At 33.1% G+C, this 12,202-nt stretch overlaps 5 protein-coding genes and 1 long non-coding RNA gene across 6 annotated transcripts; 2 read left to right on the top strand and 4 right to left on the bottom strand.

The window, feature by feature from the left end:
* The first annotated feature begins 1,713 nt into the window (after window positions 1-1,713).
* On the top strand, window positions 1,714-3,740 carry LOC116344683. Its single transcript, XM_031773343.1, has 5 exons — window positions 1,714-2,258; window positions 2,322-2,685; window positions 2,758-2,959; window positions 3,021-3,307; window positions 3,365-3,740. The coding sequence occupies exons 1-5, from the start codon at window positions 2,037-2,039 to the stop codon at window positions 3,553-3,555; spliced, it is 1,266 nt and encodes a 421-aa protein (XP_031629203.1). The 5' UTR covers window positions 1,714-2,036; the 3' UTR covers window positions 3,556-3,740.
* A 264-nt stretch (window positions 3,741-4,004) lies between these two features.
* Window positions 4,005-5,646, bottom strand: LOC116345267 (pentatricopeptide repeat-containing protein 2, mitochondrial-like). The gene is made up of 7 exons (XM_031774503.1): window positions 5,523-5,646; window positions 5,147-5,460; window positions 4,881-5,078; window positions 4,719-4,809; window positions 4,441-4,637; window positions 4,249-4,350; window positions 4,005-4,184 (listed from the first exon to the last, which is right to left on the bottom strand). Exons 1-7 carry the CDS (start codon window positions 5,575-5,577, stop codon window positions 4,059-4,061), a joined length of 1,083 nt encoding a protein of 360 aa, XP_031630363.1. The 5' UTR covers window positions 5,578-5,646; the 3' UTR covers window positions 4,005-4,058.
* A 392-nt stretch (window positions 5,647-6,038) lies between these two features.
* On the bottom strand, window positions 6,039-8,235 carry LOC116342987 (regulator of nonsense transcripts 3B-like). Its single transcript, XM_031770843.1, has 5 exons — window positions 7,999-8,235; window positions 7,526-7,934; window positions 7,276-7,451; window positions 6,783-7,201; window positions 6,039-6,528 (listed from the first exon to the last, which is right to left on the bottom strand). The coding sequence occupies exons 1-5, from the start codon at window positions 8,116-8,118 to the stop codon at window positions 6,114-6,116; spliced, it is 1,539 nt and encodes a 512-aa protein (XP_031626703.1). The 5' UTR covers window positions 8,119-8,235; the 3' UTR covers window positions 6,039-6,113.
* A 106-nt stretch (window positions 8,236-8,341) lies between these two features.
* LOC116348480 (28S ribosomal protein S28, mitochondrial) lies at window positions 8,342-9,228 on the bottom strand. Its single transcript, XM_031779503.1, has 3 exons — window positions 8,829-9,228; window positions 8,608-8,729; window positions 8,342-8,548 (listed from the first exon to the last, which is right to left on the bottom strand). Exons 1-3 carry the CDS (start codon window positions 9,105-9,107, stop codon window positions 8,401-8,403), a joined length of 549 nt encoding a protein of 182 aa, XP_031635363.1. The 5' UTR covers window positions 9,108-9,228; the 3' UTR covers window positions 8,342-8,400.
* A 58-nt stretch (window positions 9,229-9,286) lies between these two features.
* Window positions 9,287-10,418, top strand: LOC116348498. The gene is made up of 3 exons (XR_004201821.1): window positions 9,287-9,537; window positions 9,862-9,938; window positions 10,201-10,418. It is a non-coding gene; the product is annotated as an uncharacterized LOC116348498 (long non-coding RNA).
* A 57-nt stretch (window positions 10,419-10,475) lies between these two features.
* Window positions 10,476-11,391, bottom strand: LOC116348488 (cuticle protein CP14.6-like). Its single transcript, XM_031779514.1, has 4 exons — window positions 11,265-11,391; window positions 10,873-11,124; window positions 10,755-10,770; window positions 10,476-10,679 (listed from the first exon to the last, which is right to left on the bottom strand). The coding sequence occupies exons 1-4, from the start codon at window positions 11,274-11,276 to the stop codon at window positions 10,615-10,617; spliced, it is 345 nt and encodes a 114-aa protein (XP_031635374.1). The 5' UTR covers window positions 11,277-11,391; the 3' UTR covers window positions 10,476-10,614.
* Between the last annotated feature and the right edge of the window lie 811 nt (window positions 11,392-12,202).

Here is a 12,202-nt window from a genome sequence, read left to right as displayed (position 1 = left end):
CTTAGAATCATAAGTCAACAATTGAGACTTTATTAATTGAAATTTTATGTCATGGGTAAGAAGTAATCAATTTCATTAATTTCCTTTTTATCAGTGAGTCTCCTGGCTCTTTGCCTTGTACGCGTTGCTAACAGCACAGATTACTGCAAAATAGATTGTGGAGAAAGTAAACATGTTGGTTGCAACGCTAATGATGTAAGTCAACAATCAAGTCGAATTCAGTTAATTTTGATGGATTGTTTTTGACCCATCACAGGAATTGAATGGGTCAAAATAAAAATCGCAGGGTCTATAAAAGTGGAACATGGAGCTTTTTTACATAGTTTATTTGATGTAATACAACAACAATTCAACAATGTAAAAAAACGCTGTGTTTCACTTTTATAGACTCTGCGTGCAAGTCGGATTTTTATTCTGACTCATTCGATCGAAAGAAGGTTGTTCAAGCGGAGCAAATATTTATAGATTCAATTCGATAGAACGTCAGTACATTTTGGATAATCGTTATTACCGAAATGCCATCAGCAACGGAAGCATTCAAGGCATCGATAAATATTTCATTTAAAAGGTTCTAAAATATTTGTAACTCATTTCAGGTTTGGGACGAAGATCTTGGTTGGCATAAACACACGCAGTTGTTTTGAAAATAGGTGAGATAACGACGATTGATAAATTATCTTTATTGTGTTATCAGTGAAAAAGCAGTTGGTCATTTCACTCAGGTTTGGGAAACAAATTGGTACGACGATGATGGAGATGAAACAGCGTTTTTTTTCACACAGGTGGTATGGGCAAATGTAACGGCAGTCGGATGCGGAGCGACAACCTATTTCAAAGATGGATTCAATATTTTTCTTATGACATGCAACTATGCAGCTGGAAATATGCTTTCATGGCCAGCGTATCTCACTTCTCACATAGGATCGGGCTGTCAAACCGGAACTGACTCAACTTTTAAGGCATTATGCACCGACCAAAAAAATATTAATTCCAATAACTACTATCAACCATAAATTATCTTTTGTTTCACATTTAAATGCAGAGACTCACAAAATGCTACTGATCGTTGTTGATGCGGTCGCGTTGAAATAGTTATTGTTGATTACGGTACGTTGACTTTTATTCACGTTCGCAACCAGTGTCAAGTATTCCAGTCACCAGTCTTGGAAGAATTCAAATTTCGAACGTGAATGAAATGATTGAACAACTGCGTTAGATTCAACGCGTATGTAGCAATGACGGTCAACAGTAAATGTGAATCTCTGTTTAAATGTAATGACGATTTTCGAAACAATTCATAATTGTCTTTTGCAAATTACTACTTATTTTCAATTGGAAGCAATAATGTAAAAATATAACTGAGTAATAGAGAGAAAAAACAGATATTTGAACGCGTTTCTTGACACCTCTAACGGCAATTCAAATGTATATACATTTGCGATTAGATAAATGTGTGCGAATGTATACGTGTTGCTCAGAATGAAAAAAACTTTAGATCACATCTACTGCTCTCTCTCTCTCTCCCTCTATATATTACTGACAGCTAAAAGTGTCAACCGAACAAATCTTGTCCGTTCGAACGGTTCGAAAGCCCTAGCAAATTCCCGGACGTCCGAACCGATGTTCGTATAATGTACATTGGTTTTCGGACGTCCGGTCCGACTGTCCGAAAATGGGAACGGACATTCGGATTTTTGCTCGGATTGTGACGGAACACATTTTCGATAAACTCCGTTCGCGTTTTCGGACAGTCGGACCGGACGTCCGAAATTCAATGTACATTATACGGACGTCCGGGAAACCACTAAGGTTTTCGGACCGGACGGGCGGACAGAATTGGACAAATTTCTGTCCGTCTCTGTTCGGTTGATACTCTTTCTGACAGCTAATGCTTCATATTCAGTACTATTCCAACAGCTCAATAAAGCGCATATTAAACCAGAGCTTAGCCATTATTCATATTAACAGTGTGTTCAGAGAAAAAGTTATAGCATTAACGTTTAGAAACGAGAAATTTAAAGACTTCAAAACCAACCATGGAAAATCTCTCAAAACCTTCAAGTGAAGAGAAAACAGCACTAAAATGGTTCAATACACATTTCCTTGAGAAACATTTGCAAAATTATTTCAATGACAAACAGTTGTCGGTTGCTAGTTTCGATATAAATTCGGGCTCTGGCAAACGGGATAATTTTGCCAGCGCTCTCTTTCGACTAAATGTTGTGATTAGTAATGATTCAAATTGTTCATCGACCAAAGTACGGTTTGATTTTAGTTTTCAAAGATCGACTGTAGACATTCACTTATATTAAAATTTGCAGATTCTTAAACTTATTGTGAAAACCAACCTCGAAGCTTCTGGTTGTCTATCTCAGGCCATTTCGGATTTCGATATTTATGGCAAAGAGATCGAATTCTACCGAGATATTGCTCCGCAAATACAAAATTCATTGAAAAAATTGAATGAAAATTTTCCATTGACTGCCATAGCTTATGGTGTGGATACGGCGGAGACTGTGATGTTACTTGAAGATTTAGTTGAAAGCGGATATCGTTTGACTTCCGTACATGAAGGTTTTGATGTGGATGGTGCAAAATTGGTATTGAAGAGGATTGCAACATTTCATGCGATCACTGCAATTCTTCAGCAAGAAAATCCAAACATTTTCAACAATTTCAAATATGGTTCGAATTCTTCAATTTTGATGCCATTTTTTTTAAATGAAAAATATTGATAGAGTGATTATTCATTTACAGGAATGGTGACTCGTCACACAGATTCATACAATACATTTTATACGACTGGACTTGAAATAATAATTGAAATAACTTCAAATTGGCCGGAATTCACAGTATACACCGAAAAGTTGAAAAAGTTACGCGAAACTTTAATCGAAAAAGCTCGCTGTACTTTTGATATCAAACCGCAACACTTCAATACATTGATCCATGGTGATATGTTCGTATATTCAAAGTTAAACATTTTCAATCAAAATGTTGAAAAACTGATTTCTTCTTAGATGGATCAACAATCTGATGTTGAAATTCAAAAAAAAGCCCACCGAGTTGGAAATTGAGGATGTAATTTTAATTGATTTCCAGTATACATGTTGGAATTCACCAGCAAATGATTTGCAGTTTTTCTTCAATTCATCGCTGAAGGAATCGTTGCGTCCAAATTGTTTCGATGAACTGATTGAGTACTATCATCAGCAGTTGGTGACATTTTTGAAGCGGCTGACATATAAAAAGTCCATCCCAACACTGGAAGAGTTTAAAGCACAGTTCTACGAGAGAAGTTTCTATGGTAAAACGAAATAATATTTCATAGAGAATTCTGCTTACCTCTCACTTTTTCGAATAGGTTTTATTGCTTCATGCTTCGAACAGCCCGCAATGACCAGTGAAGAAACCGAAGAAGCAGACATGAGATCATTACTAGGTGTCGATGAAAAATCTATGAACTACAAACGATCCATTTATCGATCACCTAAAGTTCAAGACAAATTACGCAAACTCATTCCAATTTATGATCGCATGGGATTGTTTAATTAAATTTACAACAATTGTAAAGTCAAAAAGACAAGGTTCTTCTTACCTTGAATATTTTTGTTTTGTTTCATGTTGCTTGCACTCAGAAAATTTAATCTAATCTTGAGTACAGCTTGCTCTAATAATCAAATAGTCAATATATTCTGAACAGGCATGACAAACAAAATAAATAACATTTATCAAAATAACGAAACTGCCTTTCATTGTATGAATAACATTTTGAATGCATATTATACAAATATAGATTCGTTTAATTAACTGAAAAAAAAAACGATTTTTGCTACGTGTTTTTTTTCTGTTTACCAAATACGTGTTTTGTCAGATTCGTTTGGCTTCATAGAACACTCACTTGTTCTATCAACTCTGAATTAATTGTTATATCACTGTTTCGAGAGGAATGTATTGGGGATAAATTTTCCTGGAAATTTATACAAAAAGTTAAGACGATAAACTTTCGTTCAGGTCATTTGTTTTATTTTTCATTATTTAACAAAATGTCTGTCCATCTATATATCTAACTCTTGCCGCTTTTCTTTATTGATTCTAGCGATATTTCTATAATTTGGTGAAAAATTGCGTATTTTTTCCTCTTTGCTTACTTCAATAGGAGAACAGAGAATGTCATCGATGGTCTGAAAATACAAAAAAAAAATTATTATATGTATCATTAAAAGAATTCCTTGAAATTAAATTTACTTTTTTCGATGTGAGTTGTGGAATTGTATCCAACAATTTACAAAAATTTGTTTTTTCATCCGTCGATGGGTACTTTTTCGAACATTCATTAATTCGTTCAACCTGAAAATGAATTACAGACAAATAGAAAAATATTTAAAATCATCCACAGTGAATGGAATGGAGTGAATGTGTGCCAATGGAAATACTTACCACACTAGGGTATATATTAAATTTCGGGATATCGCTTTTACTTTGTTCAATGAGTGATGCTGCCTCTGCAAAATGACCATAATCGGCTAGTGCAATTAGCCAAATATTCACTGAATCATTGAAAAGATGTGATTTTTTGGTGGATCCCAAAACCTCTAGAGCAGTTTCTGGATGACCCAAATTTATTGCCAGCATACCTAGGGATGATCAGAAGCAAAAAATGGAAATTAGTTAATAAGTAATGGAAAAAGAATCAAAGGAATGGATCATATGCATACTCAAAAAATTTGCACTATGAACAGGGGAAAGTTCTTTCTCTTTTGTTTTATTCCATAGCTCCAGGCCAAATTTTAGTTTTTCTTCTGTATTCTGTAAGCAACAAAATTGTATTTGTTTTTCTCTTTTCTCGTTCGTGTATTTAAGTTTCTTTAAAATCTTACCAGTTTATAGCATGCTGCGATCGCGAGACAGTTTAACTTAGTACATAACTCTCTGCCAAAATTTATCCGGTTCTCAATGTCCATAGAAATAATATCGAGCATTTGATCATATTTACCATGATTGAAAAGTAGATCGGCTAGAATGATTTTCGAATTTAAATGTACACACATATTTGGCATTTTATCATCCTTGAAGATCTACAAAGGCATTGACTCAAATTAATTTAATTGTCGAACGGAGAAATATCAAAAAAAATTTTTTTTACCTGCAATGCTTGATCCGGCAAATTCAGGTAGTGACACATCCGCATTACCAATGGCCCAAAATTAAAAGCCTTCATCTGTGCCGGATTGTTATGAATTAACTGAAGGTTCGTTTGTATTTCAGAAAATTTCTCTACACATTCATCTTTCTTTAGCACATGCATCCAATATTTCATAAACCTGACCAATTTTGCCGCTTCCGTTTCAAATGCCACATTCGTTGAATCAAACGGTAATTGAATCGATCGTTGAATTTCATAATCTTTGATTCCTAGGTAACTTTTTGAGAACAACGTTCTTGTCGATGCGACCATCCCTACAATTAAAATTTAATGATAAAGTTATGGAATACATGAATTTAGTGTATATGATACATACATTGATGTTGCACTACCCGTTGCAACAAAGTTGATTTCAAACACACAATATTCATAATAATAAAAAATTATATAAGAATTTTCGTTTTTCTGTGACTCGTGTACTGAACGCATTAAAATGTGACGTTTCTATAAGCTTTGCTTTGGTTATTGACAGAACTGTCAAAAGTACAATTGTTAAAAACAATGCACGGTTATGTTTTGATTCGACTGATTTTATACGAAATATTAAACAAAAAATTGTGTCGGCACCAAAAATTTAATTTTTCTTTTTATTCTATTATTTTATCAAAAATCGATACGATACCGCTCTTTCAGATCAGGCACAAGCATGCTGTGGAGTACAAGAAAACTAGAACTTATACGACAATAATAGATTTTATACCGAAAAGACAAAAATTCTATTAAATGGTTTTGATTGAGATATTTTCGTTTTTTTTTATCTTTTCTTATTTTTCTTGAGCAATTTAATTTTTGAAGATTCAATTTTATTTAAAAAAGAGAAATAAAAATGTTCTTTCAATTTTTTTCTTCTATTTATTAAGACTGTGCGCAGTGTAACAGATTGTTTTCTTTTCGAATCGAATTTTTTTTAAAAAACATCATTGTTTTTCTCATCATTGTTTAAACCGGGAATACAATCAGTGGCTGGATAATCAGTTAAATCACGCTTTTCCTTCGCTTTGTTTCGCTTTTCCGAATAACGGCTAATTCTTTTTTCGTTTGACAGTTTCTTGCTGTCATCACTTTTGGAAGATTCTTTTGCATCGCTTCGTTTTCGATTTTCATGACTTTTTGATGGTTTCTCCAAATTTATGGTGGTGCTTTCATTTTCAGGTGTCGTTGGATCTTCGGATGTTGTTAAACTATTTGTACGACGCTTTCCTGGCTGATAAATTTGAAGTGATGGCCGATCTTTGTTACGTAAATTGGTAATTGAACGATCCTTTTGCTCTTTTTCGCGTTGCTTCGATTCGGCGTTGTTGCCTCTGCTATCATCATTGGATCTACAATCAAAGAAGATTTTATGAATAAATTATGATTAAATTGTATTTGTTATTCGAATGTCTGACATTGCCGGTATATTTTTTCATATTAATTTAGTAGTTTAAATGAGTTTGTTTTTTTAAGTTCACTAAAATAAAAAGCTAGTCATCGTAGGGGCGCAAGAAGATTCGATAATTAATATGCTTGACGAAATTGATGAAATAATATTTACGTGAAAAAGTAGTTTGAATGCTAAAAATAAAAATTATCTTACGTGCTCCTTGGTGTTGTATCTGCTTGAGAATCTTTAGCTTCGTTGGATTCTTTCTGTTCACTTTTCGACTGTGATGACTTAACGCCCGAATTCGATTCGTTGCGCCGTTTTCTATCACGTCGGCTTTCGCTGTATTTTTTCACCTTTTCAGTGCCATCTTTATCATTTTTTGAGTCTTTCTGGTCTGTTTCAGCTGCGGTTGCGATCGTTACTTTCTTTTCGTCTTTTATTTTTTCACGTTCTTTTCGATTGCGTTCCCGTTCCTCCTTGCGCCTAGCCTGACGCTCTTTATTCCTTTGTTTCTCTCGTTCGGCACGAGAATTTTCAGACTTTTCTTTATTACCATCAGAATTCTTATTTCGATCACGATCCAATGGTCGAGATTTTATGGTACGCACAATAATTCCGTCATCATTTTCCTATAGTAATCATCAATTAATCAGAATATTAGTAGTATAATAAAGTGATTTTAGTTTTATTGTTCAAATCAAACCTTGGCATCTTCTTCAATAGTTTTTGGCATTGATTTTGCCAATTGTACTTTTTTGCGTTGTTTTTCCTCTTCGCGTTGTCGTTTTTTATCTTCAATTTTTCGTTTGCGTTCATCTCGTCGCTCTTGTCGGACATTTGCCAAATATTCCAATAACGGTGTTGATGTAATCTTTTGATCTTGACGTAAGTAAAAACAACAACATTTTTAGATTATAAAATTTTCCAATGTGAAGGCCAAAAATGATGCTTACCATCTTTGATTTGAAACGAGTATTCCATTTTGAGTTCACTTTTGCCTTCAGTTTCGTCCTCTTTTAACGATTCCAAGAATGTCAAATAGTGTTGTTCATTTTCAATGGTGCTGGCCTTGTGGTCTTTTTTCCTTGATTTTCCTTTGGGTAAACCTTGGAATGGAGCAAACTCAACGACAGCTGGATACTCGGTACCTTTATTATCGACAAATACATAACCATCGAATTTATCACGAAAGATGAAAATGTCGTTTTGATTGCAAAAATTAACATAAGCTCGGCATGTAGCATTCACACCCAACGACCAATCAGCCGCCACAAAATAGAAATAATCATGATCGGGAATTGGTTCGATTTGTTTCACAAATTCATCTTCGGTCATCGTTGGCGGAAGACGACGAATTACAACCTAAAATACATCAAAATAAAATTCCATTTCGCTTCATATTATTTGTTTCAAGAAAATACATTACCTTCGCCAGTGGTTTTACTTTATCTTTACGACTTTTTCGATCTTTCAATTGTTTGGTTTGATTTTCGGTTGTGTTTTGAGCCAATTCTGGCTCTTCTTTCGAATTCTCTTCCAAAGACATGTTTGCCACCAATTTTGACTTTGTTGATGATTATAAACAACAGCAAAAGAAAGAGAATGAATGTATTAAATCAAAAATTGATTAATTTTGTTTTTGTGAATGTGGCTTTTGACGAGTCGAAACGTCAAAATTAGTTCGGATGTCGTTTAAGGTTATGTTTCGATTGTCAAATGTCAATTTTCAAAAAGAAATGTATATTTTTGATATTCAAAGAAAGAAAATGTTTTCGTTTTTATTTTGAATATAAATTTTATTTCTAATAAATCATTTGAATTCGATGCTTTAGCTTGACTTCACTGGTGATGAAATTAAACCAATTAATTTACAATCAGCTTCTAATATGGTTAAATCCTTTTCTTCGCCCAAAAATCGTGATGATAGCTCGAGCTCTGTCACACGTAGCTTTACTTTGGCTCCACGAACATATTTTCTGCAACAAAAAATGAAAATATTAAAATCATCCAAGCGATATCGTGACGATTCACTTACTCTCCATTCCTTTTTGGTCGATTGCATACACAGTTGAATTTCCATCCAAAATCAATGTATAAATCATCGTTGACTACTTGCACAATTTCACCTGACACGACTTTATTCAATGGATCGCCCAGCTAGAAATAACAAAACAAGTCTCAAATCATTAAACTGTTTTTTTTTTATCTTCTTCCAATTGATTAAAATTGAAATCCGGCAAAATTTAGTACACTTACATCAATAAATTTGGAATCTTTCAGCAATTTTTTAAAGGGCACTTGAACAACTGGAGCCGGTTCTTTTTCTTCGTTAATCTTTTCGAGTTCTATAAATGCCTTGGCAAATGAGCCCAATTTATTGTTTGTCTCAACTTTTTCCTCATTTGAACTGGTATTTGCTGCTGCTTCGTCAACTTTATCACTAAAATGTTTTACTTGTGAACAAACTGTCACTCGTGGATACTGTCGAAGTACAACACTTCCAATTTGTGTTGATTTCACTATTCGGGCCAACATTTTGAATTTATTTATAAAATAGTTATGGAAAACTTCGAAAAAGTACCCAAAAAAAATTGTTGAGGTTTTTTTCTTTAGCACATCGATTTGAACATAACCATAAAATAAATGGATGTCAAAACATTGACAGTCTCCACTCATGAAATGTCAGTGGACCGCCTTCTATTCGTGTGAATTATACATGTAGTCGGTCCATTTCGAGTCGACTGTTCCATGTGAAGACATTGAAAATCAACATAGCTCCAAGTTAAACAGAGAATATTTCGAAAAAATTTCAAAAAATTTCTCTAAGCGAATTTTTTATTCGAAAAAATGATCATTGATAATAGATGAAATTGATCAATTCCATTGATTTTAATGCTTTGGTAAAATTAAAAAGCAAAAAAAAAACATGTGAACATCACCGTGAAAACCACGTGGCGAACATGAGGTAATATTTTTTTTCATTTTTGAATTAATTTTTTTTCATTGTTCAACTTTCATTGATGGGGAATTTTGAATTCGCTAATTAATGAAATGCATTTACCTGGAGGGTATTTTCTTTTAGTCGATTATATCCTAGTTACAATAAATGCAACAACAAACCGCAAGGGAATTTCACAATCGAATTGAAACCAAAACTGGTTCGGATCACCTGGGAATTTCTTGCAACATTTTTTTTTCTTTTGCTTTACTTTCATTGTTTCCAATGACACACATTGTTTATAAAACATAGACACCATTAATAATATAGAATATTCCAATTTTATTTCAGGTGAATTTTGTTACCATCATGTGAATGGCATTGAACTTGAGCACAAACAAAAGAGAAAAACACCGTTTTACATAAAGGTAAGCATAGTCCCTGACCAAAAAAAATTTCCAATTCCGGCAATTAATGTATCTATGAAACATGACGAATTTACGAAATGTTTCAATCATTCGATTGCCAAGATCAATCACCGCTGACTTGTGTCATAGTGCCTGTTCGATGCTTTTTTCTATTCGTTCTGGTCTCCATATAGTTGGACAAAATTAATGAAAAAAAAATGTTCACATTTTATTGTGATTTGACGTTTACAATTAAAAAATTCTCTTATAATTTTTATCACAGATATGCTCGCCATTCAACCGCCTGGCCGACGGAGCGTTGATATTTTGTGTCGATAAGGCCGATGAAGTGCCAGCGAGAACGAGTCATTTGCACTACACTCATTCGAGAAAATAATTCCAAAATAATTGTTGAAATTTATTGCTTGTTTTTGATCTTGAATTATTCAATCGAATTGTGAAAAACTGAGTAAAAACATTTTCCGGATGCTTTTTTTGAATAAACACATTTTTGAATCAAAAAATTGAAAATAAAAATCGAAAATACGTGTTTTTCAATTGATTTTGAATAATTTCTTTGTTATTTCTGGAATTTTAATAATCACATCATATTCAAGTTATAATTTAAAAACTATAAAAAAAATATCAGAAATAACCATCTAATTTGGTGGAATTGTACATCGTTGAGCATCTTTGTTTAAGGCATTGGCACTTCCGGAGCTGGTGGGGCGACTGGAATATGATCACCTGTTGCTCGGAAACCTTAATTTAAGAAAACAAACGATAATATTATCAGAATCATACCAATTTATTGCCAAGCATTAACTCGATACATACCATTCTCATCGGCAATCTGTATTCGGTCACGTAAATAGAAAGAAAAGAAAAAATGTTTAATAAAAAAAGTTGTTCTTCATCGCCACAACAACTCTAGCTGATTCTCTAACCAACTTACCCATTCAACTGTGTATTTCTTGCCATCCGTTCCATAAAAAGCGTATATACCGCGTTGTACGTAAATATTTTGTTTGCCATTTTCAGTATCAATAGTTTTTAAAGCACCTTGTTGTGAGACCCCGTAACCTTTATCCGATGAGTAGCTTAATGCAAATTGATTGAAGTCATCGCGGATTTCTGAACGTGTCAATACTGCATCTTGTGGGAATGCCATTGCAATTCCCAAAATGGCGACAAGTGCGATGATGGTCTATAAACAAAATTATTATAATTATTTTACAGTTTGTTTTGGATTGTGATTTTCTAGCTCAGGTATATAAGTCGATTTAGAAAAACTTGATAAAACACCCAAATATTCGAATAATAGGTAAATTATTTATATTTACTTACGATTTTGATCATTTTGACTATTTTTTTTTTCTTTGGATGATTGCTGCTGTTTGAGTGAAGCAAACGGAACTGATAATTTTTCAAATTTATTGGCCCCTTTTATATACAATTTTGAAATTATGATGAACTATTGAAAGTACCGAAATTCAAGTTTTTTTTAATGCTTCAAGCACACCGAGATTGATCAACTGGTTTCAAATTTTGGCATAACGTTTACTGAAACTAGGTAAACCGAATAAATGGATCGTGTTCAACACGTATCCGACGATATGTTCAATTTTTAGATAATACAAATGGAATTACATTCATGACACACCGGTAATCAAGCATTCAAATCTCAAGGCCATTTTGGTATTAGAGGTCTCTGCATTGGATAAACCCAAATTATTCACAACGACAAAAACCTCGAAAAATACATATACATATTAGTTTGATTCATTTCGAGTGGATGAATGCATTTTATCGAAGATTTTTGAGTTTTTTTTCATCATAAGTAGTTTTTCTGAAATATTACAGTTTTTATTTTTTCTAAAAAATACATTAATTTTGAAAAAAAAAATCGTTTCCCCAGAATACGAAAATTACTGGAAAAGCAAATAATAGAATTTTTTAAGAAAATCACAAAAAGATCACGGTTTCAATGACCAACATTATTTGATGAAAATTAAAGAAGAACGAAAAACGGTGTTTTTGCCCAAATAACGAATAATGGGAATTTCTAAAAAAAAGTTGACTTGTTTCGAAGAACGGCAATACCAAACTACTTTCACCTAGATAAAATGTATTGATTTAAAAATAGAATTTTAAAAATAGCAAAAAAAAAAAACATCGAAATGGCTTTAATTTAAAATCCCAGCTACTTAATTTGACTAATTTAAAACGGAGTTTAATTGATTTAGTAATTGTGCATAATTCGATTTTAAAAATCAAATGAGTAG

The sequence above is a fragment of the Contarinia nasturtii genome, unplaced genomic scaffold (assembly GCF_009176525.2).
Source record: "Contarinia nasturtii isolate CC-2019 unplaced genomic scaffold, AAFC_CNas_1.1 Cnas_scaffold_129, whole genome shotgun sequence".
NCBI classification, from domain to species: Eukaryota; Metazoa; Arthropoda; class Insecta; order Diptera; family Cecidomyiidae; genus Contarinia; species Contarinia nasturtii.
Note: the sequence above shows the minus strand (reverse complement) of the source record. Positions and strands in the feature narration are given on the sequence as shown.

Excerpts from the sequence above, each read along its gene's own strand:
- LOC116348480 (XM_031779503.1), bottom strand. The coding sequence starts at position 9,107 with ATGTTGGCCCGAATAGTGAAATCAACACAAATTGGAAGTGTTGTACTT. Across the intron at positions 8,730-8,828 it reads AAGATTCCAAATTTATTGAT|CTGGGCGATCCATTGAATAA; the intron begins GTAAGTGTACTA and ends TGTTATTTCTAG. Across the intron at positions 8,549-8,607 it reads CGACCAAAAAGGAATGGAGA|AAAATATGTTCGTGGAGCCA; the intron begins GTAAGTGAATCG and ends TTTTTGTTGCAG.
- LOC116342987 (XM_031770843.1), bottom strand. The coding sequence starts at position 8,118 with ATGTCTTTGGAAGAGAATTCGAAAGAAGAGCCAGAATTGGCTCAAAAC. Across the intron at positions 7,452-7,525 it reads CTCGTTTCAAATCAAAGATG|ATCAAAAGATTACATCAACA; the intron begins GTAAGCATCATT and ends ACTTACGTCAAG. Across the intron at positions 7,202-7,275 it reads CTATTGAAGAAGATGCCAAG|GAAAATGATGACGGAATTAT; the intron begins GTTTGATTTGAA and ends TGATTACTATAG.
- LOC116344683 (XM_031773343.1), top strand. The coding sequence starts at position 2,037 with ATGGAAAATCTCTCAAAACCTTCAAGTGAAGAGAAAACAGCACTAAAA. Across the intron at positions 2,960-3,020 it reads ACATTGATCCATGGTGATAT|ATGGATCAACAATCTGATGT; the intron begins GTTCGTATATTC and ends ATTTCTTCTTAG. Across the intron at positions 3,308-3,364 it reads CTACGAGAGAAGTTTCTATG|GTTTTATTGCTTCATGCTTC; the intron begins GTAAAACGAAAT and ends TTTTTCGAATAG.
- LOC116345267 (XM_031774503.1), bottom strand. The coding sequence starts at position 5,577 with ATGAATATTGTGTGTTTGAAATCAACTTTGTTGCAACGGGTAGTGCAA. Across the intron at positions 5,079-5,146 it reads TGCCGGATCAAGCATTGCAG|ATCTTCAAGGATGATAAAAT; the intron begins GTAAAAAAAATT and ends ATGCCTTTGTAG. Across the intron at positions 4,351-4,440 it reads TTAATATATACCCTAGTGTG|GTTGAACGAATTAATGAATG; the intron begins GTAAGTATTTCC and ends ATTCATTTTCAG.